Consider the following 27425-nt stretch of genomic DNA (forward strand, 5'->3'; position numbering starts at 1 on the left):
TGGAACCACTATATTTAGCTTCCAAATGTTGTAGAAGATAATCTACAGAACAAGTGTATAGTTATTTAATATTAATACTATATCAAGTGTTTTTTTTTTGCACTACTGGAAATTGAACCCAGGGGTGCTCTACCACTGAACTATAACCCCAGCCCTTTTAAAGTATTTATTTTGAGTCAGGGTATCATTAAATTTCTATGACTGGCCTCGATCTTGCAATCCTCCTGTCTCAACCTTTCAAGTAGCTGGGATTTCAGCTGTATATCACCATGCTCAGTTTATATCAGGATTTTAATTTGTCTACATTTTTATGTTTAGGATTATGATGGATTTCCAGTTTTTCAAAATTAGTAAAAGTAATGGAGTAGTGTGACTATAAATTAGAGAGTTCAAGCTCAAATGCTTTCAAGGTGAAGACAAGTACCCAAATAGCAACTAACTAGAGTGGTAGAGACTATGATAAACACTGGCTCATGTAAGGGCATTCAAAATACAACCAGCCAAACACGATGATAACAAGGCAGGCAGGGGAGGGACTTGGCATTTGAGTGGCTAGCTTGAGATGCCTGTACTTTTATTTTTAAAAAGTATACAAGAGTACCTGTGGAAAGTTGAATACTTGACTCACTTCTTCCTCCTCCACCGAATCCATGACCTTGAAGTGGTTGCATTCTGTATGGAGCAAATGTTTCTGCTCCTTGAGTTGGAGGTTGGCCAGCTTTGCTTTGGCTTATGGTCTGTGCCAGTTCCAATGTGCTAAACTCCTTAGGACCCAGGCTTGGTCCTAAAGAGTTTACCACATTTCTACTTGCCCTCTTGCATTTCTGTCATTACCATGAGAAAAACTTATCCTGGCTAGAAGAATCCACTGGTTTCATAAGGATGAGAGACATATGGAGGAGAAATTTCGGGATGAAGTAGAGCTTTCGCAGCTGAGCCAGCAACCTAACATGTGAGAAATAAGTGCTTATTTCTGTAGGCCACTAAAATGGTAAAGGTGTTTGCTATACAGCAATAGTTAAACAAAACAAATATCATATTTTTCCCCAGAAAAGTATTAATTTGCATTCCTACTACTGCAATGTGTGAAGTAAAAATATCTCAAGGCAATTTAGATTCATTTATTTTCACATGTATATTGATCCTGCATATTTCTTCTTTTGACCTCTTCTTCCTTTAACAACTTTTCTACTATAGCTTTGTTCACAGATTTCTTTATAAAAAAATATTTAAAAAATACAGAACCTCATTCATTCTTTTAACAAACCAACTATGTGTCAGGTCCTGTTTTTATCTGTAAACCTTGTCAACAACTTCCCCCCCACATTACTGTTGGCCTTTTTTGGGGGGATTCCTGGTATTGAATTCAGGGGCACTCAACCACTGAACTACATCCCCAGTCCCCCTTTTTTTGTATTTTATTTAGAGACAGGGTCTCATTGAGTCGCTCACCTCACTGTTGCCGAGGCTGGCTTTGAACTTGTGATCCTCCTGCCTCAGCCTCCTGAACCCCAGGGATCACAGGTGTGCATTACTGTTTGCCTTTAATTTAGTCTGTTAGTTTTTTTTTCAGCCTTCGTGTGATCAGATTTGTTGCCTTCTATGTTCCTTTTCCTTTGTTTTTAATGCACAAGAATTACAAGGTAGGTTTTTCATCCTCGTTCTCACACTGCTTTGTGTCTCTGGGACACTGGCTTTCTGTCTCCAAGTCTGGTCTTATAAACTAGAATTTTCTGCAAATATTGTGTGAAAACAGCAATCAAGTATTACTTTTTATCTCTCATAAAAACCTCATTAGTATTGTTATTTTTAATTACTTATGGTCCTAGATTAATTTTTTAGGTGTTTAAACTTCCTGCCTGAAAAGGGTTCAACATTAAACAGCAATTTTGTTCGATTCAATATGTGATTTTTATTATGCACTCAATGGCTCATGAGGGCCTTATTAGGATATTGTAATAACATATGAGGGTTGGCAGAAAGGGAATTGATGTGATCACAGAAATAAGTAAATACAATATAGAATGGCACAACTGCCACTACAGAAGTATAAGCAATGTGGATTGGGATTTAAATAAATGTGAAATCACACACAATTTGAGAGGCGAAAGACTCCCACAATAGGTCATTTGAGATAAACTTTGAAGGACTGTAGAGTTTTGGCAACACCAAGTACATTTGTTAGTCTGGTCAGGAGCCATTATCTTGAATTCTGGTATCACCTTGATTTTCCTCTGTGGATAACCCTTGTCCTCACTCCAACTGTGTGGTTTAGGTGGGGTTGACCCATCCCTGTTTCCAAGATTTGCTTTTAATCCACGCTTAGCCAGTTACCCAGCAACTATTACCTTGAAGATATGTGACCTGAAATAGTGGAAAAGCACTTTCCTTCCTTTGGGGTTGCTAAATTTGGAGATATGGAAGTTTATTGAATGGAGAGGTCTTGAACATAAATTATAGATAACATAAAGGAAAATAGAGGTGACAGATCAAAAACCAAGAAGATGGGTAAAGCCATGGGGTAGATAGAAAAGGTTGTGGTAAGAGGGGAGGAGACAGAGAGAGGGAAAGAAAAAGAGAAATGAAAATGAGCATCACTTCTTGATAATATTATTTAAGCCTCCTGATCTCATATTCACAACCAGAGTTTTTTCAGATACATAAGCCAATAATGTCCTTTCTTTTTTCAACTTTCTTGAATTAGATTTTAGTTACTACTAATTAGAGAGTCCTAAGCAACAGGCAAGAATGAGGAATAAGAGGTGTACCAAGTCATGAGCAAAGATGTAAAAACAGTAGAGTAAGCCAAAATTATCCAAAGTGAATATAGTGCATAGACATCAAAATAATATAAAGTTGGGAAATTCTAGGTTTTACATAGTAAACTGAGGAGTAAGTGTGTGCTTAGTTGTCTAGGACAGCAGTATCCAATAAAAATATAATAGGAACTCTCTATTTTACATTTCTATTAATCACTTTGTAAAGTAACATTAATTCCAAAAATGTACTTTATTTAACTTCATATATACACAATATTATCCTTTCAACATGAAACGTGTTAAAGTTGTGATGAAGATACAGTTATATTCTTTTTTCCTACTGTCTTCAAAACCCACTGTGCATATTATACTTCCAATCTATGTTATTCATACTGACCACATTTTAAGGACTCAATACCTACAGGTGATTGGTGGCTACCATATGGAAGAGCCCAGGTCTTAGTACTGAAAAGTCATTGATAATTTTTAGCAGGGTTATCTTATTATGAGGGTTGTATTTCAAAAAAAGTTTAACCTGTCATGATTTTCAAGATTATTTAGAAAAAACAAGACTGAATGTTCCAGGCAACAAAGAAAGTTAAATGAGTATTAGAAATTGGAATTAAGTGGAGATATATTAAAGACTTTGAGAAGTAAAATTCTATGGAATCTGGCAGATAACTTGAGGAGAGAGAGAGAGAGAGAGAGAGAGAGAGAGAGAGAGAGAGAGAGAGAAGAATGTTTCTCAACAAAAGAAATAAAAATATTGAAAAGCATGTTTTTGTAGTAAAAATGATGACTTAATTTGAAGATGCTGTTTTAGGGAGTTGTAGGAGAAATTAAATAAAATATTAATTCAGTAATTAAAAGTGGGTAAGACTCTCAGGATATGAGGTAGAGAAGAGGTATATATCAGAAAAATATGTACAACTATTGTGTTTGTAGGAAATAATACAATGAATGAAAAGAGATGAAGTGTAGTTAAGAGAAAACTTTGCTGAAAGCTTATATTAAAAAAAGGAGAAAAGAAACTAAGAATGTGGACGAGGAAAGTTTGGAAAAGTAGTAGAAAACCAACAATGTCACAAAAATCAAAAAGAGAAGTTTTAAATACAGAGTTTAGCAACTTCATACCAGGTGCAAATCCACAGAATGAGGACACAAGGGACTTTTATAGAGAAGATTGGAGGTAAAATGGTTATATGACTTTGGTAATTTGTCAAACATTTCTCATTTTAGTGTTCTCATCTATACAAAGAGGCTGTGCAATTGTATGTCCCTCATGCTCCTTTATAGGGCTGTCATCCTAGAATAGGTCCACAGGTGTTCATGAATAGAAATGAATCAAGTTTTAAAGCATTGTGGAATAAGTGAAAGATAAGGAAAGGGAAATAAATATGATCACATTTATTTATTAAATAAATAATAAATTTATTTACTATTTAATTATTAAATAAATATAAATATGGTCTTTGTTTTGTTTGTTTTTTGGTACCAGGGATTGAGCCCAAGGGCACTTTACCTCCGAGCTACATCCCCAGCCCTTTTTTATATTTATTTGGAGACAGGATCTCACTGAGTTGCCTAGGGCCTTGCTAAATTGCCAAGACTGGATTTGAACTCTGGATCCTTCTGCCTCAGTCTCCAGAGCCACTGGGATTACAGGTGCATGACACCACACTTGGTGAAAATGGTATGTAAAATATTTGTCTGACAACTTAAAAGAGAAACATAATCAAGGGAAAAATTCTTAAGCTGCAAAAGATCTGAGCACATTTGTAGGCAGAAGGCAGGAAGACCTGTAGAAAGAAGAACCACAGATCCTTGCTTGGTGGGGTGGGATGTGCAGTAAGTAGAGCAAGCTTGCTGTGGAGGCAGGAGGGGCTCAGATACGGATTAGATCCCCCTAGCATTTCCTGAATGCCTTCTCCATACAGTGTACCTTGCAAAATGTTCTTATAGATGATGTTTCACTTAGTTATCATTATCACTCTGTGATGGCAGAATTATTATTCATATTTTTTACAGAGATAGTTGTGGTTTTGTCATCAACATCATGAGTTTCAAAGCCATACTTTCCGGGCTCAAACTCTAGCACCACATCTACTTAGCTATGAAACCCTGAGCAAGTGTCTTACCTTCTCTTTCATTTTTTTCTCATCTGTTGAATAATGTAAGTCTCATGAAATTAATGAACCATTAAAGAAATAGTGCATTTGAAAGACTTAAGTGGTAGATACACAGTAAATATTTTACAGTAGTGGTTTTCACATGGGGACAACTTTGCTTCCCATGGAACATTTGGCAATGTCTTGTGTGCTTTTTGATGGTAGCACATGCAACTGGCATCCTAGTGGGTAGAGTCCAGGGATACCAGGAAACATTTTGCAGTGCATGGGACAACTCCCTACAACAAAGTTACTGGCACAACTACAGAATGGGAGAAAAGTTTTGCCAGCTTCCCCTCCCACAAGGGATTAATATTCAGAATACATAAAGAACTAAAAAGACTCAGAACCCAAAACCAAAAACTCAAATAGCTCAATCAATAAATGGGTAAAATAATTAAACAGAAACTTCTCAAAAGAAGAAACACATATGGCCAAAAAATGTATGAAAAAATGTTCAGCATCTCCAGCAATTAGGGAAATGCAAATCAAAATTACACTAAACTTTGTCTCACTCTAGTCAGAATGTCAATTATCAAGAACACAGATAATATTAAATGCTGGAGGATGTGGGGGAAAAGATTCACTGATATATTGTTGGTGGAACTGCAAATTTGTATGTCTGCTGTGGAAAACAGCATGGTGATTTCTCAAGGAACTAGGAATGGACCCACCATGTGACTCAGCTATCCCAGTTTTTAGTATTTAACAAAAACGACCTGAAATCAGCATACTATAATGATGCAGCCACTTCAATGTCTATAGCAACACAATTTGCAATAGACAAATTATGAAATCAATCCAGATGCCATCAAGAGATGCATGGATCAAGAAAACATGGTATGCATATACAATGGAGTTTTACTCAGCCATATAGAAGAATGATATAGTGGCATTTGCAGGTAAATGAATGGAAATAGAGAAAGTCATACTAAGTGAAATAAATAAGTCAGACTCAGAAACTCTTTCACATGTGGAAGCTAGAGCAAAATAAGGGAATTAAGGTAATTGGGGAAGGGACAGAATGTTATAAAGATATAGGGAAGATCAGTGGAGTAGAAGGATAATGAGAGTAAGGGAGGAAGGAAGAGAAAGGGAAGAAAAATGGAATGAATTTAACAAATGCATGTTATATTCATATATGAAGATACCAAAGGGAATTTTTCCCTTACATATATGCAGAAAAAATATTTAGTAGTCTAGGGAGGGGAGAATAGGGAGAGGGGGAGAATAGGGAGAGGGGGAGAAGGGAAGGAGGTAGGGAGGTAAATGGGGGGCGGGGAGATGGGGATTGAAATTAAATTTCTTGCATTTATGATTTTGTCAAAATTAACCCAAATATTATGTATCATTATAATGCTCTAATAACAAATAAAAAAGAGAGCCAATATAAATTCCACTATGTACTTTAGAAATTCTATTATACATTTTTAATGCCATTACAATAAAACAAAATCTTGTTTTTTTTCTTTTAAAGTTACCGGAACAAAGGCCAACAGAGCCAAGGCTCACAAACCCTGTTCTATAGGTTAGTTATTAATACTGCTATAATATAGAAGAAAACTAAACATCTGAGATGGTAAGTAATAAAGCAAAACCACACAGCTAGAAAACATTAGAACCAGACTTTGAATTTCTCTCTTCTCATTGCAAATTTAAACCCAATACAGGTGTGTTTCCTATCTCAACTAACACTTAAACGTAAATTTGCACCTAGCACCCAGATCTTGATTTATAATACTAGTCTCCAACAATAGGCATAAAGGTTCCTTACCGAAGTGGCTGATTCTAGGGCTGGGGCTGAAAATACAGAAGATGAGACTAGAGCATGCTTCAGAATAAGGAAGTACTAAAAAAATCAAAGCCAACAATAAAAGCACAGACACCAAAGATGGAAGTAAGTCAAAGGCAGAGAGGATACAGATGAACGAGCCCTCATGGCCAGTATTGGAATAATTTGAGCAAGAAGTAGTATTATATTATGATCCAAAGGGTAAAATAAATACTCATGAGTCTATACTGATATAAATGATTGACTATATAAGTTAATGAGACAATAAAAAATCTCCCATGAGAAGAATTACAAATATTTATGTCAATAATCTTTCCTCAAGGAAGAATAGAATAACTCTCTGCTTCTTAAATTGGGGTGTCTAGTGACTCCTGTCCAAAGACTACCACATGGAAAGGGGGAAAATATAACTTTATAGAAGAGAAAGTACCTCATTCAAATGGCAAAGGTTAACAACAGCATGTACCCTGGAGATATAATAAAAATGTCCTTTTAACTCTGTAGTCTTCTTCCTCAAAACTTATAACTCCTATCTAATCATTATAAAAACATCAAACAAATCAAATCTCATTTCAGGGATGTTCTGTAAAATGACCAGTATTGCTAAAAACCTTCAAAGTCATGAAAAATAAGACCAACAAGACCCTAAAAGCAGACATGGCAACTAAATATAATGTGGGGTCTTATATGAGATCTTGTGGCAGAAAAAGAATATTAAGTGAAATCAAAGGAAACTTGAATTAAGTATGGACTTTAGTTAATAAGCCATCAATATTGGCTCATTATGACAAATATACCAATGAAAGATGTTAATAATAGGGAAATTTGGGTGTAGAATTTATGGGAATTCTCTGTGCTCTCTTTTTTTTTTTTTTTTTTTTTGGTAAATCACAAAAACACAGATACTCCTTGTTTTACAGTGGTGTCACATCCTGATAAACCCATCGTAATTTGAAAATATTGTAAGTTGAAAGTGCATTTAATGCACAGAACCTACCAAACATCATTATTCAGAACACAGTTCACAGTAAAGTACTGACTGGCAGGTGGCTGACTGGATGTACAGTTTCTGGTACTGCTCAACATTGTGAGGAACTATGTACTACATATCTGTAGACTGGGAAGAAATCAAAAGCCAACATCTGAAGTATGGTTTCTACTGAATATGTATCACTCATACCATCATGAAGTAAAAAAATAGTGAGTGACTATAAGTCAGGGCCTATCTGAATTCTAAAATGTTTATTTGTTTAAAAACGCTGTTTTAATAATCAGCCTTGAAAAGGAGAGTAGTTCTTCCCTCCTACCCTTTTCATACTCAGATGATGACGTAAACAAAAAATAAGTTGAGTCAGACTTTTGAGGAAAGATGGAGTTACAGGGGACAGATGGCTTCAATATTCTCTATAGAGTGGACATCAAGTGAGATTCTGATGTTTCATAAGGTTATACACTATCCTTGGAGATGTCATAAAAGACTTGAAGTGGTCCATTCAATATGGATTCTACAGTGAACATCAGTGAGTATGTTGTATAAATTGTTTCAAATCATTGATGTGAAGAAGAGTGAAACAAAACAATGTATTTACTTGAAACAAAATCTACTTAAATGATTCAGGTAACCCTAAAACTATGTTGCTCAGATATTGAAAGAACTCATACATTCCTCTCGCTGTTACTGATAGGAAACAGTCAAAAGCATCTCTAACAAGGCACTGCTTAGACCAAAGGAGAGGTATCTGTCAGGGAAGGCTGTGAGCAGTTTTCTTTGTCTGATATCTGCTTTATTATCTCCTTTCTAGAAGATTCTCAATTTGGTTAAGGGAGGCAACCAGAACATCTAACATAATTTAACATCCCCTCTTTGTTGTGTTGTGTTGTGGCTACACAGCATAGCTGTGACCAATGAGGATTATAGAGACGTTGCTGGATTTAGGCATGGTTTTGTCTTCTCAATTATAGGTTAATTATTCCTCACTGTTTTTTTCCTCTTCCTTCCTAGGATACACAGGTTTTATATCTAGAGTAACCATAAGACTGTGATCCTGAGGATGAGACCCACACACTGAAGATAGCAGGGTGGAAAGATGGACAGCCAGGTCTGTGGTAATGTTTCTGAGCAGTAGCACTGACCTGGGCAATTATCTTCTTCTTATCTGAGACAAATAATTTCCCTTTTACTAGGGCTCTGTTGCACATATCTCAAGTATCCCTTATTGAGAGAGTACCTAAACTGATGTGCAACTTCAAGAAAGACTTCCTATCAAAAATGAAGGAAGAAGAGAATATTTGTTTAGTGAATCATATCATCTGTCATTAGGCAATCAACAGGACAGCTAATAGAACATCAAAGGTTAACCAAAGGTAAGCTAGCTTTTAAACAACCACCTCCTCTCTTCCTTTAGAAGAAGCTGATGTGTGAGGGGATGATATACCATCTCTTTCTGGGTTTCCTCACTCAGTAGGCCTGTATTTGTACCCAGTAAATGTCAAAAGGGATTCATGGAAAATCATTTTCTCAGAGCACTGTCTGCTAAATATTGAAAAATACATCTTGAAATAGACAAGTGAGAGAAATTCCTCATACCTAAAGACTTCTGTTCTCTTACCAAAGAGTTAAAATAATGTAGAACAAACAGATGAACAAAACCAAAAGCAGGTTCCCTGAGCACAAAAGTGGAGGTTTTGTTTTCAGAAATGTCACTGTGGAGTGTGGAGAGTTGATTTTTATGAACTTCTTGTGAGTGGACCACTGTCCACTCCACATAATATGGAGTCAGTGAGAACTGTTCACATTACTGGTTGCAATTCTGTGAGGACCTCCATTCTTTGCCTTCTTTTTTTTATGTGTGTAGCAGTATTCTTGGTAAAAGTACCTGAGATATTTAGAAATTGGATGCTAGAGCTTAGGAAGGAAAATTTCTTTAGAAGGAAGCAGAAGATAATATGAAAGGGTGCAAAAAAGATATATTTCTGATAGTATTAAGAGGATTTCATCATCTGATTTCTCAAAAATTCCTTACATTATCTTCTTAAAAAATCCTTATATTTTATTGGAAAACATTCACTTCATTCCTTCATACTTTTATTGCTTTTACTGTCAAAAACATATATCTCTAAACAATAAAATAGTTAAACAGTTTCATTGTATAAATGAGATCGTTCCCTTAGTTATAAAGGGTGAAACCCTAGGGCGGTCAACTCTTTAGATTTAAAATATAATCATTTTATGTACTTTGTGGTGGAATGGTTTATTGTTAATCCATAGAGAGAAAAATGTTAACCAAAGGTTAAAATGATCTCTGAAGCACTGGAACAGAACTCTGCAGTTGTTTTGGAAGTTGCTGGGAGCTGGGGAAATGTGAAGAGAGCATGAACTTCTATGCGACTTTTCTTCCACTTGTGGACCAGAGTGAGTCTAGTACTTTCCCAGATGTCAGTGGACAAACTGACCCAGTCATTCAGTGCTGTTTGCAGAAACATTATAGCCAGAAGTAGGCATAAAATAGACAGCATACAGCTATATCCTAGGGTGTCAATGGAAGTCATTTTAGTGCCATAAGAGTTCTATATTAGCAAAAATTGTTCATTAAACACATATGACTGATGATAATATGACCTTAGGTAATATGGCCAATGGAATAAAACAGAATAAATCTGATTGATTCTGGCAACCCAGCAGCAGTGACTTTCCTACATGAGGAACTTAGAGTATTTTCTGTGTGTTTGAATAAAGAGGATTTGTATGGAGAAGTGGTTGAGTAGACACACAGTGGATGTGTAGGTAAAGTACTGGGAGTGTGTGCAAAAAGCCTGGCAAAATCCCAGCAAGCCACCAGCCCTTTCCCCCTCTTACAAGCAAAGTCAGGGGGATGATATGGATCCTATTACTGCTTCTGGGAAATAATTGGTTCACAGAAGTCATGGAAAGTGGTGATGCCCAAAGTGGCAATTATTCCCAGCCCACAAGGCGAGGAGTGGGCTTTTCTTTGTGGTTCATCACAAATGCATCTGTGCCAGGCAAAGAATGTTAGCCCCATGCCAGTTAATTCCTGGTTGCTACTTGCTGAATTTGGCTTCCAACACTTCCTGTTTCTCCTCAGGCCCTGTGTACCTCTGAACTAGCAAAGGATGATTACAGTGAATCTCAACTTTTCATATTTATATGTTTTTCTGCTACAAAGGTTGAAAGACCTTACCCAGTCTTTGACAGTTCCCTACCAGCTCCTAGTTGTGGCAACAAGAGAATTTCCTTTGCCTCATGTGTATCTGGGAAGACAGAAAAATCATCAGGCACATCAGTTATTTTAATACAAAGGAAGGTAACTTCTCTGAAGCAATGCATCTTATTGTAAGAAATAGGAATGAATTTTAATCCTTTTTGTGTATCCAGTAAGACTTAAAGAATCAACCTATTTATGTAACCGCTATGGTGAGTGATAACAAGAGACCCATCTAATAATTACTTAACTGTAACATTAAAGAGAGTTAAAAGAAAAAAAAAAAAAAGATTAACAAAGTGAAAGCAATGAAAGAGACAATGAAGAAAGTTTTTTTTTTTTTTTTTTATTATAGCAAATTGAATTTTAAAAGTTTGGCATTTTCAATAAATTCTCCAAGAACCCAAAAAAAGAGAAACAGATAAAAGAGGATATATAAATGGAGGAGGGAATTCAATATACATGATAGAGATTTCAGAAAGAGAGAGTCAGAGAAGTATTCATGAAATGAAAATGAAGGGAAATTTTAATGAGTTGAAGAAAATCTGAGTCTAAAACTAAAATAGACTTACTGAACATAAGGCAAAATAAATTAAAAAGGGAAATCAATAGCATATTTGAAGAAAATAAAGTTACATGTGAACAACTTGAAGGAAAGGAAAATTTTAATAGTCTTGTTTAGAGACTAAATTGAAAATAAGAATAAAATAAATTCAATGTGTCAAAGCTTGTAGTAAGTAAAGAACCAAAGTAATTTTTTTAAAATTAGAGCATACATATTTTTACTGGCAAACGTGAATAAATGAAAGTAAATGTTTAAAAAAGCCCTCAAAACATTTTTAAAGTGAGCAAATTCAAAGAATGCAGGAGAAAGAGACTAATTAGTATGAAAGCTAAATGTCTTAGTCTCTTTGTTGTTGCTATGACCAAATACCTAAACTAGGTAATTTATAAAGCAGTGGAGTTTATTTAGTTCACAGTTCTGGAGGCTGGAAGACCAAGATTTAGTGGTCATTTGGTGAAAGCCTTTTGATACTTCATCACATAGCCAAAAAGCAGAAAGGGAAATGGACTGGCATGTATAGATGGAACAAAGTATTAAGGACAGCTTTGCTTTATAATATTCCACTTTTGCAGTAACTAAACCAGTTGCATGAGAATTAGGTCTTTCCCTTGAGAAAGGCATTAATCCCTCCTAAAGACCTAATCATCTCTTAAAATATACATCACCCTTCACCACTGTTACAATGACTAAATTTCAACATGCGTTTTTGAGGAGACAAACCATAGTCTAACCATGACAATAAGCAATTATAATTGTAAAAATCTTTAGACAAATAATAAAAGCTAAGAACTGGTCTTCTGAAAAGCATAAAGTACTGGTAAACAAAAAAAGATTGAGTATATTAATGTAATGATTATTAAAGTTTTTAAAAGAGCTTACTATGTAGTACTTATTAATAATAATAAAATCTTAATGATATTTACTATCATATAAATTAGTAAATGGACATTAAAATAATTTAAAAGACCAAAAATCAGAGAAGTAATTTTAAATTATATGTTGCCTTTTTAGGTCTTCTGTTCACATAGTTTTACTAGTGAATTCTTCTAAACTTTCAAGTTGGAAACAAGGCAACACAGAACTAGATAGGGGTAGAGAGTGGGAAGGGATATTTTTAAAATATAGTGATAAAGACATAAAATGAATATTTGCTTTTAATAAGAGCATCAATTATATGATTCCTTCAACATCCTATTCTTTAATGAATAACTGCAGTCAGTTCTTTGTATTTTAACGCTTATTTTGGGTAATCTGCTAAGGGACATCAAACGAAAGGCCAATCTCTACCCTAAGACCAGCTCATTGCATGAGCGGTTTGGAAGTACAACCCCTTAGAGAAAGGTCTTCGATGCATTCCTGTGGGCATCAAACATTCCCCAAAGGGATTATAGATTGCAGACAGTGATTCATATTTAAAAATTAATAACTACCTTTCTTAAAATGTTTTTATTGAATATGTTTACTGTGTGAGAAAGTACATGGCTCAGTGACTTTTCAGTGAAAACACAATTTCCTAATCAATATCACAGAGATGTTTTCCTGGAATTTTTGCTTCCTGCTTCTGAATTTGCTGTTGACTGTATGTAATGGGTGTTTAGTAATGAATAGCAGACAAAATTGGATGTTATTCTAAATAGGTTATACTTGGTTTTAATGTCAGGTGGTTCCTATTTTCCGCAATTATCTATGAATAGTATATCCTATGGTCTTGTGACTTGACGTGATTTCAGAGGGTCAGCAGTATCAGCAAATGCTTGTAAACTTATTAGAACTGCCCCACCCTTGGCTCACTGAATCATAATCTGCATCTATTTGGATAAAATAGCAGGAAAGTTTGATCAGCACTGCTTTGGGCCAGTAGACTTATGTGTGACACTTTCACAAAATAGAGATGCAATGAATCTGAATAACTGGGAGCTGCATACATGAACATGTTTTACAAAATCTCCACCAGTCAATTAATTTGCTTAACATTTCTTCTGATGGTGGGGAAAAAAAAACCCACAAAGTAAATTGGTGTCATTTTCAGGATGAATTATCACAAGCAGTCAGTTAGTGCACATGTTGGGACTCCTTTTGGGTGACCAAGACAACAAATTTGAGGATTAACTTAAGTTTACAGACTTAAAGCACTTATGCTGTTAGTAATTTGAGTTGCTGAAAAAAATGACTTAAAGAATAAAATATAATTTTTCCAAATGTGTGAAAAACATTAAAATGATTCTATATTACACTAGAGCAGAAGTTCTTTCTGAAATGTTTATGTTTCTTCTAGATGGCATAGGACAACTCAAATAGCTCTACAATTTCACATTTGAACTGTCTCCACCAAGCACTTATCATTCAAGCTTGCCAGTGGTAGCTATTGAATTCTTGCTTTGTTTAGTGTGACAATAACAGAATAAAGACCCTAGACATAAATCTTAGTATTTTTTTCCTTAGGTGACCTTTTGTAATAATAGCAACCAAATAAGAGCAGCAACAATTTCTAGCTTGATTAGATCTGCTATCATCTGGCTAAGAATCTGTTCTGATAAAAACCCAAACATTCCAGACCATGGTTAACTTTTTGTTTTGTTTTGTTTTTTGTTTTCTTCTGAAAATGCTAGATTCTAAGATTGTGAGTGCTGTTTTCTTAAGAAGAGAAAGTCTAGGACTACTTGTTGATTTTATAACTAATTTTTCATTTCTCTAGTAGATTCTTTTGTTTTACCTATATTCTCTATGATGATTATTCTCTTTCTAGTCTGGATGAAATTATTTGCTACCTTAACAAAAGCTTATAGTGTTCTGAGAACTAAAGAACTGATCTTATTTTAAAGTTGTTTTATGAGATAAAATTGGAGATGACTTTCAGTAACTCAATGGGATTCTAAGATTTATTTTTCCCTTAACAAACAAAAACTCTTAGAAACATTCTTTGAAAACTTTGCTAGACATTGGATAAATAATATGAGGGTTCAGGGAACTAATAAACAAATAAACTTTCTCTGTTAATTTGGTTGTACCATGATAATGTACAAAATACATTGTGACTCATATACCAGAGCTGAAGTTCACTGTGGCCACTGTATTGAAAACTCAGAAGACACCTGACTCTCTGCCTTCAGACAGCATGGAAAGAGTTGAGTCTTTTTCCTCATCTCAAAAACCTGCAGGAAATTTTATTACAGAACTTTCTTGTTAACTAACAGTAACAACTCTTAAGTAGAGGGATTCTTTCTAGCATAATTCCATTACAGCTCCCCTCCTACCCTCTTTAAACACCATTTCATCTTGTTTTTGCTCTAGTGTGAATTCAGAACACAACTAAGTTTCCAACTTGCATGTACTGCACTCTCCTATAGGGGCATCCTGTTTATGAACTGGAACTGCTAAATCGCGAGATTTTTCTCCCTCTTCATTAAAATTTTTGAGAGCATCTGAAAATTATGAATCCTACTCTGATTTTTAAAAATGATTACTAATTCAAAGTCTCTGGTACCATAATGTACCTCCCAAATGTTTTGTGGCATTGAATTAAGAGTTACATGAAACAACAGTTTTGAAGTTAACGATTTGGTGGTACTTTGAAATACAAAGGTTGGTATACTTAGCATGGATTGGCTAGCTACTCAATTAAATTTATCATATATTTATTAAATGATCTACTATGTGTAAAGCACCAAGCCACATCTCTGATTTGGGATCCCTTCCTTTCTTGGGAAATATATTAACAGTTAATTTAGTAGTTTTAAATATTCATCTACTTCATCCAGCATTTTGAACAATCAAGAAGAAAATAATGGCATAAATGCAAAGTATCTTGACAATAATCTTAAATGTTTTGCCATTAAAATAGTTATAAGGATTAGGTTATTCCATCACAAGGAACATTTGAAAGAACTTTACGTTTTAATTGCTCCCTCATTTCTGTTTAGACTCTAGATTCAAAAGACTAATCTTCCATTCAAGTTTCCATGCAAAAAAATATTTAGAAGGCCTGAAGAAACAGAGAAAGACTATAAAGACAAAGGAAAGTGGATAGTCATATTTGTTTCTGTAAATTGAGTATGAACAGCTAAACTTATTAACTGTTATAACAAAATTTATCAAGAAAAGAAGACTATTTCTGGTTCTATTGAAAAGTAAGTGTGCAATGAATAATCTCAAGTCAAGAAAAAGAAGGAAAATACAGGAACATGAGGAATAATTTTCTCTGAAGACTCGTTCCATTGTGGAATTATTCTTCTAACAGCAAATGATTAAATAAAAAAATCTTGGATATCCAAATTTATCCTTGTAAGATATTGACTTTCCTCTGGAGGAAAAGACTGCAGGAATAACATTGGCACATCCACTAGCCAAACCATGAACTAGATGACCTAATAGCGCTTTTCCATCTTTAATTTCTTGATCCTTGTGTTGATAAATTTTCCAGGTGTAGAATTTTTTAATCTTTTAACAGGACTTCTGTGAAAAAAAGATCCACGTTGGAAATAGCCTAATCCCTGATGGTAGGGAAAAAGAAAATACTACTCATCTCACTCCGTTAAATAGAGATAGTCAACGTTCACTCCCTCATGTATTTGACAAATGTTCTTGCAGTGCATACTATGTTTCAGGATCTATTCTGTGAGTATGAAAGTTCAGCATCCTAACTCCTAACCACCCTCAAACCTTGGATTGAAAGCTGGGCCCCGTGGTGCACACCTGTAATCCCAGAGGTGCCAGAGGCTGAGGCAGGGGGATTGAGGTTCAAAGCCAGCCTTAGTGAGGACCTAAGCAACTTGGCAAGACCCTGTCTCTAAATAAAATAGAAAAAATAGGTCTGGGGATATGGCTCAGCGACTGAGTGCCCCTGAGTTCAATCCCTGGCACCCCCCAAAATAAATTGAAAATGAGTAGTAATGTATACACAGCATGCTTGATTTTCTGATCCATGAGTGAAAACCCTCAGTATTACATTAAATGGAAGGGTACTGTGTGAGAGGAAGAATGAGATTGAGGATGACTCTTACCTCCAGTGAGCAACAAAGTGATTCTATCTATGCTGCTATAAGCAACACATTCTCATTGTGCAAGTCCTGTAGCTGTGACTTATGACCATATGTGAGGAGGAGAAGATGGTCAATAGGCCCAGCTTTCACTGTCCTCTAGTGGAAGGTCTCATGGACTCACTCCAGTATTACTCTGTGCTTGTTCCAGGTGCCAAGAATCCCAGGACCTGGAATAAAGCTCATCAGCAGACAAGGACAAAAGGATACTGTTTTGCCTGGATGTGCTCAGGGTGGAGTAAAGTACTCTGTAACTTTTGTGTGATGGAAATTGTACTGATATTGGTGATGAAAAATGAACAAAGCAGATCAATACCCTCATGGAACTTGCAATGTAGAGGAGGAGGTGGATTGTAAATCCAGAAAATTATGATGCAATAAAGTTCTATACTTGTATTTTGAAAAAAGATGAGAATTTCTCAAATTATTTGGTCATGGGAAGAAATTTAAAAACATAATGTATTTGATGAATATTGACAGGAAGTCACTATATTAAGTATATAGTCAAAAGTAAACAAAAACAAAAACAAACTAAAAAGGAACTTATGAATATATTCTTTGCTGTGGGAAATTTAAATTAGGCACAGTAAGAGATAGACAACAATAACAATGAAAAAGATCAATTATAGCAATATACTCTATTAAAAGTTATATAAAACTTACAAATTACTTTTTGGAATTTTCCTTTTAATATTTTTAGACTGAGGTTGAAGATAAGTAACTGAAAGCAAAGCCTCAGATAAGGAAGACTACTGCATATCAACTGATTTCATGAAACTTAAAGAGGATGATTGGTAATGTGAAAGACAAGGTATTAAGAATCATAGGACCTGAAATAAAGCTTAGCAATAGGTAAGGACACAATTTTGCCTGAACATGTTTAGGATTATAGTCAAGTATACTGCAACCTCCACCTGATGGGAATTGTAGATATTGTTGACACATGTGATTACTTTTGAAATTATTTATAAATTTAAAAATATTTTGAAAGAAAACATTATACCATTAATTTAATATTTTTGTGGAGCACCTATTAGCATCTTATATCATGGGACGTTCTGGATCATATGGACAGAAAGAGGAAGAGTGTCATGTCGTAGACTGAGGGGTCAATATGAGTAAATGTGTAGATATGAGAGACTGTAGAAAACAACCCAGTAGCTAGAGTCAAGGAAACAAGGAGATAAAGCATGGAGTCAACTGTAGGTAGCTTGATAGGGGTCAATATGTGAAAGAAATTCAATAACTCTGTCTTCAACTCCCAACATTATCTCTAGTTAAAATTAAATTGATTATATTTTATTTGTTTACATTTTCCCATTTTCTTTAGAAATTGCCACATCTCATTATCAGTGAGCCATCTGTATATATGGCAACTATTTCATCTTAAAACATTACATGTAAACCCTTATTATGTTCTAGACAATATGCTAGACACTTTATATGTAAGATTATGTGTTTTAATGAACATTTTGCAAACAGAGTGTTATTAAACTGATTTTAGTGTTGAGAAAACAGGCTGAATCTACATGTGAATCTAACACATCTAACTCAAAGTTCGTCTTACTTTAACAATTGGATTTGTAATGGCATTTCTTCCAGTGTGTTCCACAGAGAATAAGGCATGAGAAAAAAAATTCTGTGATCACACAAGTATGGAACCACATTACACTACCTCCCTTTTGTCTCCGTTTTGAAAACTCACAATGCACTTAGAGTCTCTGTGAAGATTGAAATAAAAAAATCCATTTCGTTTTCTTTATACGATCATTTCACTACTGAGTGGCAGTATTTTTTGTTGTTGTTGTTTGTTTGTTTTTTCCTCATCAGTAAAACCTTTCACAAACCTGGGAATACTTAAACTCAGCCTTAGATTATATTGGGAGGACCTTATTAATCAGAACTCAAATTACTTAGAATCAAAGAAATGTAAACTTATTGTATGCTCTTAAATCAATGTTTGTGAGAGTGTGGGTCATGACTCATTGGGTTGGGAAATCAAATAAGTGGGTTCTGAGTAGTATTTGAAGGGAAGAAAAATAGGAAGGAAATATCAGTTGTTAAATGCATTATCGGTAAGTACTGAATCATTAAATTTTTACAGACTCACAATATAAAAGTTGTTTCTCTGTATGGTCACAAACTTGCTGACTGCTTTCCTGAAAGTCACATGAATTGCTTTGTTGTGCCAGGGGTTAGATGACAACAAATGTCTAAGTGTTGTAAAACTACCCCTAAATGACTGTAATATCATGACTAAATATATTGTTACTTATAGTTGGAGAATTTTAGAGCTGAAATATCTGGTAGGGGAGAAACTGAAATAGAGTTCTAGTGATGTGTCAAGGTCAGAGAGTTGTTTGGGGACCTAGAACCCAGATCTCCTGGTTTGTACTCTAGTATTCTTGTACTTGTCAGTGTACACTGATAACATTTTCATGTATGGAATGTTTAGGGTTCTTTGTTCTTAATGAATAGGAAAACTAGATGCAAAGTTCAGCATATCATTCGTAGACAGCAAGTCAACGACAGTTTCTGCATAGGTTGCAGGCTTAAATTGAAGGAAAAGAGTAATTTAGATACCTCAGTGCTGGGGTCTAATCCTAATTCCAACTAGTAATTAGTCTAATACATCATTTTACTATGTGGGGACATTTAGTTATCTGGTTTCTCATTGGCACATGTAAATGTCCTGGGTATATGATTTTGAGAAGACAGCAGATAACACATCAGTGGACACCAAATCTTGTGATGTGTAAGGTAAACATTTACTCACGCTCTCTAGGAATAAACAATGAATCAAGTTAAAGGAAGCCCTCCAAACGCACACTGTTTTTTAAACAGCTGTGACTGTTAGAAGCATCTCAAAGCAACACAAACATCAGCTTTTGCGCGTTTGATTTTAGGCAGGTTTCCTCAAGACTTTTTCAAGGTAAAACCTTGAAGATTATAACTGTGTGTGAATCAATCACTTCCCTCTCCTGGTCTGATCCGGGGAGGCGAGTGCCATCCCTGTCACTGGAAGCTGGAGTCAAGGATTGCTTTTTCTTTCAGCGCCCTGTAAGCGCTGAGAGGCTTCTATCCGATGGGAGGTGGTCCTGGGCTGGGGTTCTTCAAACTTGCAGGTTGGTGTCATCCCTTCCCAGGAAGTTCCAAGCCACTGTGAGCAGCAATCATTTGATAACTTAATCTTGGTGTGAGCCAGAGACCCTGAGGCCTGTGTACTCCAGTGATAAACGGAAGCATCCGGTTGAGTCAAGAAAGCGGCACGGTATTTTTTTTTTAAACTAATATAAACTAAAAAAGCATAAACAAGAGCTTAAAGGAGAGGGCAACCCCCGTCCCCCGCCAACCGTGGGAGGCGACTGGTGTCTGGAGGGAAAATCATCGCGTCCTTAAAACTGGAGGTTCCAGGGCTTCTCTCGGGGGAGACTTTTCCCTGGCTGCCAGAACTGTGGAAGTTGGAGGAGGTGAATTTCCTACAGCCCCAGACTGGCCCTTGGACCCTCCCCCTTCCTATAATTAACGCGCGTCCCGCCAGTCGGGACCGGTGGCGCCCCTGGACCCTCCCCTCTCCTCACCCATCTCGGTGGAAGGAGAGGCTCCCGGGATGCGGGGTCGATCCCGGGCTACAGAAGCCCGGCGCGGTTTGCAGCCCTGACCCTGCACAGGGGGCGAGGGCCCCGCGTGACGTGGGCGCTCCGGCGGGAGGGGCCGCCCGGGGGGCTCCGGCCGCCTTATTAGCGCCCCGCGGGTCGCCAGCAGCGAGCAGACGGCCGCTCTGCGAGCAACAGGAGCCGGCGAGCGGCCCACTCCTCCCTCCTCCTGCGCCTGCCTCCTCCTCCCTTCGCTCCTCCCGCCCCCACTCTGCGTGTGCGGCGGAGTCGCCCTCTCCCTGCCTCTTTCTCCCGCTCCCGCTCGCTCGTCTCTCTTGCTAACACTTCCCCTTGCTGCTGTGCTCCAGGGGACCCAAGCGTTCTCGGCGGTGACCTTAGGGATCAATGGTGCTCGAAAAGCCTGGAAAAAGCCGCTTTGGGCAGAGATAGTTGGAAGCCCCTCGTCCCTTCCCCCTCTCCCGGGCAGCCCGTGCCCGGCTCACAGCACCTTCTCGCTCCTGCACACTCCGTTTGGGAGGACGGGGTGAGAAGGTGAAGTGGAAAGAACTGCAGAGCGGAGGGGGCCAGTCTCAGAGCTCAAATTTCATTTTCATTGAAGCAAAGCACAGAAGACCTTTCTTTTTTTTATTTTGCGTTTTTCTTTCTTCTTTCTTTTTCTTTTCTTTTCTTTTTTTCTTTTTTTTTAAGGAACTTATTTTGGGGGGGTTTGCTCTGGGCAGCTGCTTTGCCCAGTAGTTGAAAAGTGAACTCGACTCGTGATGGTTCTCCTGTCACTTTGGTTGATAGCAGCCGCTCTGGTAGAGGTTAGGACTTCAGCTGATGGACAAGTAAGTGGAAAATAATAACAATAAAAAACTCAAACCCAACCTTTTCCCGAAAAAGTTCCTCCCCTTTCTCCCCTCCTCTCTTTCCTCCTCCTCCTTCCACCCTTCCCTGTTATCTTTTGCATTCAGGAACGGTGTTTGGAGGGCTGGGCACTGTGTGAGGGGCTTTTGGGGTTGGGGGGATGAATTGCACTGGAGGTTCTGACTCCTACTCCAAGAGCTCGGGCTTGTCACACCTAGGGCTTCACCACTCTGCGGCATTCGTAACAATTACTAGCGACAAAATGCAGCCAGTTCGCATCCTTGCCGGGCCATCTGGGTTTCCCCTTTCCGGAGGGCGGTCTGGGCGCTTGAATGAATTTCTGGACGCTGGGTCCAGGATCCCAGTGCCTCGGTTACTGCTGCTGCTGGAGTCGGGTTCGCGGGGCTTTCTCTCCTGACTCACGGCTTTTTCGGGCAGCCGGAGGCGGGGGTTTCAGGAAGTCCTTGGGCCGGACAGGGAGCGATCCAGTAGACACGTGTCCTGGGAGGACCGCGGCCGGGCTAGAGTTTGACAGTTGGGGAGGGGGGCTGGAGACGCTTCCTGCCCTGCGTTTTCCTGGGCAAAGGCTGGAGGCGCCTGCCGCCCTCTCCCCTCCCCCTCTGCACAACTCCTCCTCTTTTTAAAGCTAAATTGAGTGCAGCTCTGTTTCTCTTCGGCCCTGCCCCCACCCTTTGGAGACTCAAGGTGAAGCCCGATGCTCTCAGAAGAGCCCTTGAGGAGGCTCCGCCTGTGGAGCGGTTTGTAGTAAATCATATCAGCACAGGGCCGATGGGACTTCTGAGTGCAGAATTTCTCTGTCAGTTTTTGTAGCTTCTTTGGTCTGCCTGGTCAGACCATAGGGTAAAAGAAGGGAAATCTCTAGTTGATACTGATGAATCAGGCCCCCCTTTTGGCTTCTTTTCGCCTGTTTAAATTCAGAAACTTTCTTTTCTAATCCCGACCCAGTGCAGGAGTTTTCAAGAGACTATTGAGTGTCAGTATTTATTTTTGCTGGCTTTGTAAATGTTAAATTAAAATTAAAGCTGGCAAACAACTCCCTTCCCCAAATTGTTATTGAATTGGCTCATGCTCTTGTCACAAGAACCTTCTACGAAAGGAGGTGCAGCCTTTAGGCACAAATCCCAGTCTCTAGGTCTCCTGATTAGCTCGCTCCTGAAAAGCATTAGTGGTAGAAATAAAACGCAGGAGGTGATAAGATGAAACCCAGTAACTGTTTCTTTTTCTTACTTTCCCCCCTCCTTTCCAGGCTGGTAATGAAGAAATGGTGCAAATAGGTAAGCCTTGTTCTCAGATGTCACTCTTATCTTAGTTGAAAGTAGGGAATGAAGTAAACTGAGCAAAATATTGTTTCTGAATTTTTTCCCATTGGTGGTTAAAAAAACAATTTGTAGTCCAGGAACATTTTTGTTCTCTTCCTCTTCCTGGAGGAAGGTCCTACTTTCTTCAGGCTAAATTATAGTGGTGTCAGAATTCTCCTAGCTGTTGGACTTCCAAGCATCAATTTATTACTGTCTTTGTACAAGCCACTGGTATGTACTTGGAGGATGATGGAGAGGCTGAATGAAGATATGGAGATGAGTAAAGTAAAAAAAAAAAAAAAAAAAAAAAAAAAAAAAATCAACTTCTGTAGTATTAGGAGGAGAACAGAAGATGAATTGTAAAGAATGCTACAAAGAAAGGAAAAATTAAGTTCAGAGGATGGAAATTTTTCCTGCTCTGGGTAAACCCTTTGATGACTTATTCCATCAGCTTGAAAATACTTGTCTTTATGCGAGATACTGATAGGTGTTTTACAAATAATATCTAAAACCTCAGTAATAAGTGCTATGGGGTTATTATTTCCATTTAATGAATGAGGAGACTGAGGTTCAGAGAGTGTAACAGGTTTGTAACAGATCATTCCAAAGTCCATGGTCTTTTCTGAAGCTATTTATAATAATACATTTGTTCTAAATGCAGACTGAAAGTCATCTGGCAAGAAGCCAGGCTACATTCAAGGTCTTTTTATACACATTTTATTTGAATTACTTTAAAAGATAATTTTTCTTTTTGGCTGAGTATTAGTGTCTGTAAATTCTGTATTTTTCAAATAATATTGTGAAGCCATCTTTTAGGAGAAAAGTTTTTATTACTGCTGCTGCAAAAACAGTTATAAGTCATTGACTATTTACTCAATGCCAGGCATAGCATTAATTGCTTCATGTGTATTATGACACCTCATAGTCACAATGAGAGGGATTCTGGTGTGCCTATTTTAGAGAGGAGGAAAACGAAGCTCCAGAGTTGCACAACTACCCGCTGTAGTACAACAGTAGAGGTCTGTGTTGGTTAACTGATAGAGAGAACCCAAGGTCCTGGCCCAGAGTTGTGTATAGGTTACATCCTGATAAACCCATTGGCAGTTGAAAATATTGTAAGTAAAAAATGTATTTGAACACCTAACCTGCTTAGGTGTTTAGCTTAGCCATACAGTGTGCTGACAAATATTGATTGTTTACCCTGTGATTGTGTGGATTTTCTTCAAAACAGCAAACATACCACCTGTTACTAGCTAGGGAAAAGATCAAATTCAAATCCAGGTATGGTTTCTACAGGATACATTTTTTGCACCATTGTAAATTTTAAAAAAGCATATGTGTAGCATGCTGTAAATCAGCATGTGTCAAAATGCTCCTTCCTACTCAGTTCTTAATCTTGTGAGATCTCTTACCCTCTTAAACTTCAATGGCAAGAGCAGAACAGGGGGGAGGAGAGTGACTGGGGGTGCACTCAAGTCTATAGTGTCTATGAAGAGCCATTTGATAACATTCAGCCATCTATGTAACATTTTAAAACTAATCTCCAAAGAGCTAGGGAAAAGAAAGCTTATTTTTAATTACTTAAATGGTTGATTAAACCATCTATCTTTGCAATATGTAAGTTAAAAAGATGTTGTAAGATTACCCATTCCACCAAAGGAGTCTTCACAAAATAAAATATATTGCTCTGATTAATTTATTTCAGATAGAATTAGGATGTTCTTGTGTAAGAGGCCCTGGACTGGACTTTGGTCCACTCCTTTTGTTAATATAAATTACTTCAGCCCCTTTTCTTGCAGGAACAAAAATAGTACAGGTGTGCCTGATTTCAGCCAGTGGGTGATAAGTCAGCAGTCTGGAAGGAGTACCCAGGTACTCTTAGATTCTGTTGCTGGAGATTTACCTGTTGCCATATTCCTGTTTGAGGAGATTCTCTTTTATTAGTGTCATTTTTATTTATCATGCTCAAGTTTAATGAAAATGAAAATTAAAGAAAAAAATAGATCTTGAGATAGCAAAAGGGTAGCTAACTATCATTGACTTCAGGTCATAGTCATTTTTGTAATCTTCCAGAGGGTTTTAAAAATATTATATTTAAGAAAATCTTATGTACAGTAATGAATTCCTGTCCACATTTGTAAAGGCACTATTAAGGTTTGGTAAACTTCACTACTAACTATACAATTTTTTTCCCCAATAACTGATCTAAAAGGTGGTTTTATAAAACTGTCTGGTGGTACTGTTGAATCAGTAATATATTAGGAATGATCAATATGGTTTGGAGATTTTATTTATTAGTATTTATTGCCTTACAGATTGACTAGAGAAATTTCATAGCTCTGAATAGTTCCTGAATAATTTAATTTCTCAGGAAGAGATAAACATAATTTATCTCTTACAAATTGTTAGGAAGTGAAATTTTAAAAAAATTATGCCTATTAAAATTTAACATATATGCCGGAGAGTACATATACATGCAGAACTTACTGATTCTTCACAAAGTGAATACTCCCAAGTAATCAGCACTGGATCAATAAGCAGAACATTACTAGCACCCCTGTGCAACCTCTCCTGCTGCCTTCCTGATATGATCTCCTCCTGAAAGGTAACCATGCTCCTGACTTCTAATAGGGTAGATTAATTGGGCCATTATTTTTGTTGTTTTTTATGAATAGGATCACACAGCATGTAGCCTGTAGTGTCTGGCTTAGGAAGCCAGTGTTTTAAAATGTATATGATATGCCTTATCGCTCTAGAGTAGGAAGGATTTCATTTAGGTTGGAGAAGGTAATTTGTTCTGGGGAAGGGGCAGGTTGGCATATAGATAGCTAGACCACTTATGTAGTGTCTCAAGGGCATATTGCTTCTTTCCTTCTTTCTTAACCAGTGAAAATATACCCTCCAGCTATGGTGGGGAAGTATGATTCATCCTAGAGAAAATGGGTAAATAGGTTTTGAACCTTGACCTAGTTCTGGGCCTCTTTATCAACAAGGGAGGAACCATGCACCTACCACCTACCAACTCACACCCCTACATACATCACTATTTGAGTATGTCTGAATGCTTTTGTGTACGAATGTGTTTGTGTATATATGTGTAAATATGTTTCAGGAGATCATTAGCATATTCTGTGGCATATCAGGGATCTCTTTCATCTCTGACTCAGCAAATGGCCTTGGTAGGATGCCGAGGGTAATTGTGGGCAACTGACTGGTTGGCCTATTTGGGTTAGGAGGCTTGTTCTGTGACACATATGTCTTCAGAAATAATCATAGTTCTGTAGAAGTTGGAAAATATGAAAAAAGAATTCTTTGAATCCTTTTGTTTCATAAACCATCACTTTGAGATTGCCTGTGTATTATTTGAGGAAAAATCATCCTAAGGCTTTAGTATTAAGCTGTCTTCTCTTCCCATCTCCTCTTGGAACTGGGTCATGTTTATCTTTGCCCTCTTTCTGTTCCCCAGTTGCAGACTAGATTACATTTTGTTCGTACACAAAAAAATCAAACATTGTTCATTTTTGTCCTCTCAGATATCTAGTTTACTGACAAATAATTTTTCATCATTTTCAGATATGTATCTAGATTTCAAGGTTTAGTGTGAGTCACTAACCTCATTGTTGGTATGAAGCAAGCATTGTTACTAGTGTAGACCTTTGAGAGCAAAGACTGTGGTTTGTTAATTGCTGTACCCCCAGTATATAAAATAGTATTTGTATCTCCTGTGTCCTCATATATTTGTTCTTCAATGACTAGATGTAGCAAGCAGGGTATTATCATTGGGATTTGCCCATGATCTGAATTCCCTTAAATGCTCCTGTTCTGTGCCTTTCTCCAAGTTTAATTAGTCTCCAAGAAAAAGAAGATGATGACAATGACTATAGAATTAATTATTCAGTGTTATCAAGGCTACTTGTGACTCCACTTTTCACCCCATAAAGCACAGGGAACTCAGACTATGAGTTTTTGTTTGCCTTTCTGTTTTGTTTAGTAAGCATTTGGCAGATTGAATAGAATTCTATGGTAGTTTTGGGATGCCTGCTCAGTTTTTCCTGTGGTCTACATGGGATCATTTGCCCACTTGCTGGCATTAGGGAAAATAAGATAAGCTAAGATTAAAATCTGTCTGTCTGATTTGCCAACAGCAATACTTAAAAAAAAAAAAAAGAGGTGTGTGGGAAAGGTTTTTAATGGAATCCTTTTGTAAAATTTATAGTTTTAGCTACTCAAGTCAATCACTCCAAATTGCAAACTGCTATTATAATACTTGCAAATTGCAGACTGCAATTATAATACAAACTGCATATTCCTATTTGGTCTTCTTTCAATATACAGATTGTTTTTTATATGCCTGTCTTTGTTTTATATTTTAGAGTAATTTTTCCATATCATTACCAACTCCTTGTATATATCAGCTTAATCCCATCATGTTAACAAACTGTAATTTATGTAATAATTTTTCTAATGGTATCAATTTTTCCATATAGTGAATGTTGCCACATTGCATTGTATGTAGGTCATTGTCTGCATTGCAAATGCCTAGAGAGCCCTTTGGTTGATTACTGAGTAAAACAAATTAACACATATATTTTGACAAATGGCTTTTGAAAAAGTTGTATGACCTAAACTCCTTCTAGCAATATAAGAATGTGTTGATTTTTAGAATTGTAATTTAAAGTTAATTTTGGCTTTGTTCTTCATATTTGAATATAATTTTTTGAATATTTACATTTATAATCTGAAGAGATGAAACCAGTTCAACATTTTTTCTGTTTCTCAGGTACCTAATAAATGTGAACAATTATATATACCACTGTTTTTATAATTTTATTAGTATTATGAGAAGCTTTATGTCCCTCAGAGAATAGAATTTGAGAATTATATATTCCTTAAAACAGATAACAAAGTGTGGGAAGTTTCTTAGTATAAGAAACCTCTGTCCCCACATCCAATTGATCCATCCTAATATTCCAAGTCAGTTTGCATGACTTTGCTGACTAACTATAAATCCCTAGGAGAGCTTTTGTGGTAAAATGTACATTTCTTGTTTATAAAAATGATTCCCACAAATTCAGCGTGATGAGTCTTTATGGATTTCAGAAC

General features: G+C 36.9%; 1 protein-coding gene across 1 annotated transcript in view; it reads left to right on the forward strand.

Annotated features, from left to right (window-relative positions):
* Positions 1-20460: 20460 nt before the first annotated feature.
* Adamts3 (ADAM metallopeptidase with thrombospondin type 1 motif 3) overlaps positions 20461-27425 on the forward strand; it is a 270571-nt gene continuing 263606 nt past the window's right edge. Inside the window, exons 1-2 of the mRNA XM_047566569.1 lie at positions 20461-20984; positions 22271-22298. Of these exons, the coding sequence (XP_047422525.1) occupies positions 20916-20984; positions 22271-22298 (97 nt within the window). The 5' untranslated portion in view covers positions 20461-20915. The remainder of the gene's footprint in view (positions 20985-22270; positions 22299-27425) is intronic.

This window comes from Sciurus carolinensis, chromosome 10, assembly GCF_902686445.1.
Source record: "Sciurus carolinensis chromosome 10, mSciCar1.2, whole genome shotgun sequence".
In the NCBI taxonomy this organism is placed as follows: domain Eukaryota; kingdom Metazoa; phylum Chordata; class Mammalia; order Rodentia; family Sciuridae; genus Sciurus; species Sciurus carolinensis.